Source organism: Lagopus leucura, unplaced genomic scaffold (genome assembly GCF_019238085.1).
Source record: "Lagopus leucura isolate 7727_CA_CO unplaced genomic scaffold, USGS_WTPT01 26030-0_obj-0_obj, whole genome shotgun sequence".
In the NCBI taxonomy this organism is placed as follows: domain Eukaryota; kingdom Metazoa; phylum Chordata; class Aves; order Galliformes; family Phasianidae; genus Lagopus; species Lagopus leucura.
The window spans coordinates 1,725-8,345 of NW_024964139.1; the positions used below are offsets into that span (position 1 = coordinate 1,725).

The following is a 6,621-nucleotide window of genomic DNA, read 5'->3' on the forward strand; positions in this document are numbered from 1 at the left end:
CACAGCCATCCATGGAGCATCTGGCAATGCAGGAGAGTTCACTGTACCCAGTGACTGACTCCATCACTGCTGAGGATGCTGCCAAAGGCAACAGAGGTGGAGGATCTGACAGCAGTGCTCTGCAGGAAGGAGCTGTGGAAGGGGACAGATAGGACCACTATCACAGGTGGGGGTACAGGTATGACAGTGGAGTTGTAGCACTGTGTCACTGCAGCTTTTGACCAAGGGGGTCAGGCCAGAAGGCAGGAATGGCTGGGACTGGGCATGGCAGGCAGTGGCTACAGCAGGACGTGGGTCAGTGCTGAAGTTGTACCTGGGAGAGACTGAGGAGAAAGCAGAGCACAGGGACATAGGAGGAGCACTCCATGAAACTCCCAGGAGCACACCAAGGAGCCATTTTAGCTGGCTGGTAGAGTCACAGAATCACTGGATTGTAGGGGTTGGAATGGACACCTGCACATCATCCAGTCCAACTGCCATGCTAAATCACGTTCCCTAGATCAGGCAGAACTGGAAAGTATCCAGGTGGGTTTTCATTATCTGCTGAGGAAGAGTTTCCAAAATCTCTCTGGGCACCTGGTTCCAGTGCTCTTCTCTTTCACACTCAAAGTAAAGAAGTTCTTTGTCATGTTCTGATGGAGATTCCTGTGTACGAGTTGGTGCCTTTTCCCACACTGGGCACCACTGAAAAGATCTTGGTTCCATCCTCTTGACACCTTCCCTTTCAGTATTTATAAGCACTGATATGGTCCCCTCTTCGACTTTTCCATGCTAAACAATCCCTGGACTCTCAGAAATTCATCTGAAGAAAGATGCTTATGGACCTATAAAAATGAAGACAGAGGTAAAAAATTGCCTTCATTTTTATCCAGGAGTGATGGCAGAGTCAGTGATCAAAATGATTCTTCTGAGCTTACATTGACCATCCCAGGTGGCATGTGGTCCTGTTTGTCATTACCTTTCCCATGCCTCTCGTAATCTTGATGGGAATGGCCTCTCCTTTGTCAGTGTATGAATTGAAAGGCACATTCATTCATAGATGTATAACATTCTACATCTTCCTTAGTAAGTTCATCTTCATGGAGATCTGGTATATCACTGTTCTGCAAACTGGAGAATTGCTGTGTCGTGAGGAGAAGTATTACTGTTTCTAGGTGAAAGACAGTATTGTAGAATCATAGATTCATAGAATTGTAGAATGACCTGGGTTGAAATGGACCACAATAATCATCAAAGTTCAACCCCCCTGCTGTGTGCAGGTCGCCAACCAGCAGCCCAGGCTGCCCAGAGCCACATCCAGCCTGGCCTTGAATGCCTGCAGGGATGGAGCATCCACAGCCTCCTTGGCAACCTGTTCCAGTGCATCATCACCCTCTGTGTGAAAAACTTCCTCCTAGTATTTAACCTAAAGCTCCTCTCTCTCCCCTTTGTCCTATCACTCTCATAAACAAGCATCCCCCTCCTGTTTATACACTCCCTACAAGTACTGGAAGGCCATAATGAGGTCTCCCTGGAGCCTTCTCTTCTCCAAGCTAAACAAGCCCTATTCCCTCAAGCTTTCCTCATAGCAGAGGTGCTCCAGCCCCCTGGTCATCTTAGTGACCCTCCTCTGGACCCACTCTAAGAGCTCCACGTCCTTCCTGTACTGGAGCCTCGAGGCCTGGACACAGAACTGCAGGTGAGGCCTCACAAGAGATGAGTAGAGGGGGACGATCACCTATCACCTCCTTTTCCCTGCTGGCCACCCAGTCATCTGTGAATCTCTGAATGTCTGGTCTTCTCAGTTTTGCTCTTCAATTTATGTATACAGTATATTGCATAATGCTAGGAATATCGTTGTCCATTTCTCCTGTACTGCTGGGTCTGTTCAGAGCCCAGGCTCTGGGACAGGAACTCGATAGTGCTGATCCTCATTTTCCAAAATGCTCTGTTTTTCATTATAGCTTCTAACATCAGCATCATCTTCAGAGTTCTCCCTGCCCCCACTACTTTCACTCACCAGAAAGCATTCTCCACTTGTGCTTCCATCACATCATAGCCCATGTTTTTTAGGAGATTTCTTGAAATAACAGTGTGTTGCAATTGAGACTGAACACTAGACAACTGTAGTTAAGAATTCTTTTAAGCTTGTGTGGAGAAAGGTGATGGAGGCACAGACTTCTGTCTGTTTGTCTGTTCTACCTCAGGCTATTCTATGGTTCCCCAATTCCATGCATTTCACAGACAATGAGATGATCTGTGGACACACTGTTTATTTTAACAAAAAAGGACGCAGGAGTGGCCTGTCTGAAGGTGTGACTGCAGATTTCTGGGTGGAAAACAGCAGGAAATCCAAGGAACTTGTGGATTCTTTCATCCTGGGAACAACTGGGCCAAGCAAGACACTGTGCTGAAGAATGCTATGGTTGGGACATTCCTACCAACAACAGTATCCAAATCCAGCCCTGCCATCATCCCCCAAACGCATCCTCACCTGACACCTCCCAGCAGCAGCCCTTCTGCACTGTTGAGGCTTGGCTGAAGTGCAGGAGATCTGACTGCAGGTGCACAAAGCCTGGGGAATGCAGGGGAATTTCAGTATCAGTTTACATCTCCCCACAGGGAGAAACACACACTTGCCATGCTTTGAAAATCTTTCCCTCAAAAACATGCCTAGACCAAATGCTTTGGCAGTTGCCAGATTCAACGGTTCCTTTGCATACATTACATCTTCTTGTTTCTCTTACCCAGGTACAACCACTGCTATGTCCAGTTAGCTTTTGTCACTGCTGTTGGATTTAGTAGAAGCCACCCTTCTTCCACAGAAGCAGGGAAGGACACACAAAAGGATACAGCAAATGTTTAATGAGTCTGAAGAATGAAATAAAATCACTCCAAGAGTGGACACCGAGTGTGGGGAGCAGCAGGAACAGACAAGAATCATTCCTACAGCAGCGTTGGCACAGGACCTTCATGTCTAGGCCAAGAATTGTAGAGAGGCAAGCAGGTCACTTGAGGCTGGTTTTGAAGGGCACTAATAGAGATCTCTGAGGGGAAAAGACAACTATAATATTTTCTGAGGAAATCCAATTGAATGCAAAACATTCCTGATACAGACAGCACATTTATTCCCTGTGCTGTTCAGTTTCATTTCCAGCTTTATGCTATCTTGAGTCCTTGCTGAAGACATCCTATGAGTAGCTAGAACAGAGACTCAAGCACTTCTGGGCAATACAAATCCATTTGGACAAAAGATTCAGCTCCTGCCCTGGAATAGTCCAGCAAAGGCAAACCATGTCATGCTGAGTCACTTCTGAGGGACTCCTTGGGGCCCTTCTGGCAAGAAGTGGCTCAGCTCCTGGGTGTGACCTTATTCCACCTCACACTGCTCTCTGGAAAATTCTGCTGAAATCCTTTGCCTCCTCCTGTTTTGCTCCGGGGATGAGAGTATGGGAGCAGAAGTTGTTCAGGATCCTTTCCAGATCCCCAAAGAAAGGAACATCAATAAAGTGTGAAATTAAGTTGGATTTAGTAAGAAAAAAATGGGATGAGGTCTACATACAGCAAATACATAGCAACTCCCTTCTAGTGGTGGGAACCCCATCTTACTTCAGCATCAAACAGAACCAGGGGATTTAGCCAAGTCACACTGTGCAGAACCTTTCCATAGACAGCTCCATCTTCCTGTCATATGATGGAACTCTATTTAAAACATTATACCCTCCGGCACACAGAGCTCAGCTGGGCATGGTGCACTCCAGCTGATTCCATTACTGCAGTTCCTCAGGGATAAGGGGAGGGCTTCTCATTTGCTAAATGCAAGGCTCAACAGAGCAGGCTTGTCTAGCCAAGGATGCAGGAAACAACGCGTCAGCTGTTTTCCATTCACAGCAATCACAGCCATCTTCATAAGCAGAAGAACGAGGATCCAGGGAACAACATGACAACTCTATTCCCTTCGTTCCTTCCTACCATGTGTCAGAGGAAATGTCTGCAGATGCCACTGTTAAATACATGGAGTACGACACAGTGAATAGCAGCAGACATTCTGGTTATGCACAGGGTAAAACATACCTGAGCAACCTCAGTGCATCCTGTATGTGGCTACAGAGGCAGAGAAAAAATTGAGGACAGTTAATGTCAGGATCTTATGGAACAGGATGAGAGAAAATCAGAAGCATATAGAGGCAGACACCAAAGGAGTGCATGGAAATGATGGAAAGAAATAAATCTCACCATTCACACCAGCTGATGAGGTATCAAGAAGCCACCAGGCTGGTTTCAGGAGGACAAGCCTGGTTTTTGCAAGAGATGCAGCTGTGAATCAGGACATGGATGGGGATTGGTGTGAGACAGACTTATATTATCTCATGTTAGGATATAAAGGGAAAGGGGTGAACATATGAGAGTGGCAAGCAGCAGGTCCCCTCAGATCTGGTTGAGCCATGTGATTGAACCCCACGGACTGTCCTGTCCCCCTCATGAATCTTCTCTTAACCTTGCACCATCTCACTCTGTCCTGTGCACGCTGGATGGAGAAATTACCAGTTACTGGGGGGAACAGCAAGAGTGGTTTTCGAGTCAAATGGTGGAGTCAGACTGAAGATGTCCTTGCCGTGTGCTGTGTGCTGTTACAAGTTGAGGAGTCCATGACTGTCTAATGGAACAGGGGTCGTCCTTGAACACCAACCCAGTGTGGCAGAGTCAGGTTTTATGCCCATAACCACCCAGGCATACTGCCGAGGGCGAGAGTGATGTTAGCATGTACAGCTGGAGTCGATTCACTGCTCACAGACCGTGTGAGAGCTGATGGGGGTGGGGATGGATTGGCTGAATCCTCCCCAAAATAGGTCTTACAGTGAGGATGCGTCAGAGATGCGGGCATGGCTTTGGATCGCCTTGAAGACTGGCTCTAGGCTCCCTCTCGGCTTTTCCCACACATTCAAAGCCTGAAACGCCAATTTCGCAGCCGCCCGTCCCGGCGCCGCTACCGGCCTTTCTCGGGCTCCTCGAGCTGCGACAGCAGCACCACGGGCAGCAGCAGCTGCGGGACCCGGGGCTCGGGGAGCTCTCGGTGTGCCGCGCTGCCGGGCAGCAGCACACGACCCGTTCCCGATGCCGGATTTCGGATCTGCGGCAGCGCCGTGTACAGCGCATGGAAAGGGCTCAGAAGCGTCGCGCTCCACGTCAAGTCCCGCCTCCCTACGTTCCCTCCTGCCCATGTCGCTGGAGACGCTACAGGAGAGAAACTGCTTTCTCCTGTACTGTAGGAGCTTTCGCAGCCGTTCCTCACCTCTACAGCTAAAGCGCAGAGCCCAAACCCCGTCAGCCGCGCACAGGCGCCCAGCGCTCGCAGCCCGCAGCAAGCCCGAGTGCCGCCGGCGCAGGGCGCAGCCCCGGGGCGGAGCTGGCGGCGGCGACGGGGAGGAGGCGGTCGGGATGCGGAGCGGCGGGATGCGGCAGTGCCGGGCCGCGGGGCTGGCGGGGCTGACCGCGGTGCTCCTGGGTGCGCGGGGCTGCCGCCGGCGGGGCCGGACTGCGGGGCTGCGGGGGGAAGGGGTCGCGAACGCCTCTGGACATTCGGCTTGCTTCCAAACCCGTGCACATCTCTCTTCCTCCATGAAATTTCAGTCGGAGAAAATGGATTTTCTGAGTTTACTGCTTCTCTTCTTCTCGGCAGTGGCTGTGAGCAGAGCCCAGGTGCAGCAGGAGCCGTCGGCAGAGACCAACGAGGGCATCGGCATCAGCATCACCTGCTCACACCCCAGCATACAGGCCGATAACATCCAGTGGTACCGTCAGCTCCCGGGCCGAGGACCCGCATTCCTCGTCAGCGCCGTTAAAGGCTCCAAGGAGGTGTCGGACCCGGAGGGGCAGCTGTGGGTGTCGGCAGACCGCCGCTCCAGCGTCCTGCGGCTCGCCCGGCCTCGGCTCGGGGACGCGGCGCTGTATTACTGCGCCGTGGGCGCACGGAAGCGAAGCCGGGGCTGCGGCCGGGCACGAACCGCTTGGGGCGGGGCGGAGGCGCAGTGCCGTCCGGGCCCGCAGGGGGCGCTGCCGCTCCTCCCTCCCGGCGCCGCCGAGCTGGCAGTGCTGACATGGAACGCGTCCCTCGCACCGCTCGGCATCCCACGGAGAAAGGCGTTCCAGCTGCACACCTTCATGAGCACGGCATGTCGAGGTCACAGACACATCTAAGTGGTCCCACATTAGCTCTGTTTTCAGACTATGAAACTATGTGAGGGGATTGAGTGCCTCTGGAGGTGGCTGTAGATTCAGCAGAGGCCTCTATAAGGTGTGTTGGCTGTGAGGGCTTTAATGGGCTTTCAAGTCCCTTCTCAGTTGAAATGAAATTATAAATAAAAGGGAGAGTGATAAACAAAGCAGGGAATGTCCCAATCTGTAAGCAAAAAGGAAGGCAAGGAGGGAGATCAGAAGTCTTCTGCTCCTAACTGATGGGCCATTAGGGAAACACAGCTGTCCAATTTGAAGTGAGCTTGAGCTTTGTAAGTGACAAGTGACAAGATGAAAAGAAAGATGAGCAATGCTCAGGAAGGGCCTGTCCTATCTGTGCCAAATTTTAAGGGAATGCTTTCGGAAAGGGTCAAAAGTGTGGAAAAATTGGCAGTGAGAGAAGGAAGG

The 6,621-nt window shown here is 51.1% G+C and overlaps 1 gene segment (V, D, J or C); it reads left to right on the forward strand.

Moving 5' to 3' along the window:
* The first annotated feature begins 5,433 nt into the window (after nucleotides 1-5,433).
* Nucleotides 5,434-6,177, forward strand: LOC122191568. The segment is given in 2 exon segments: nucleotides 5,434-5,485; nucleotides 5,660-6,177. Coding segments are annotated over 2 exon segments (570 nt in total).
* The last annotated feature ends 444 nt before the right edge of the window (nucleotides 6,178-6,621 follow it).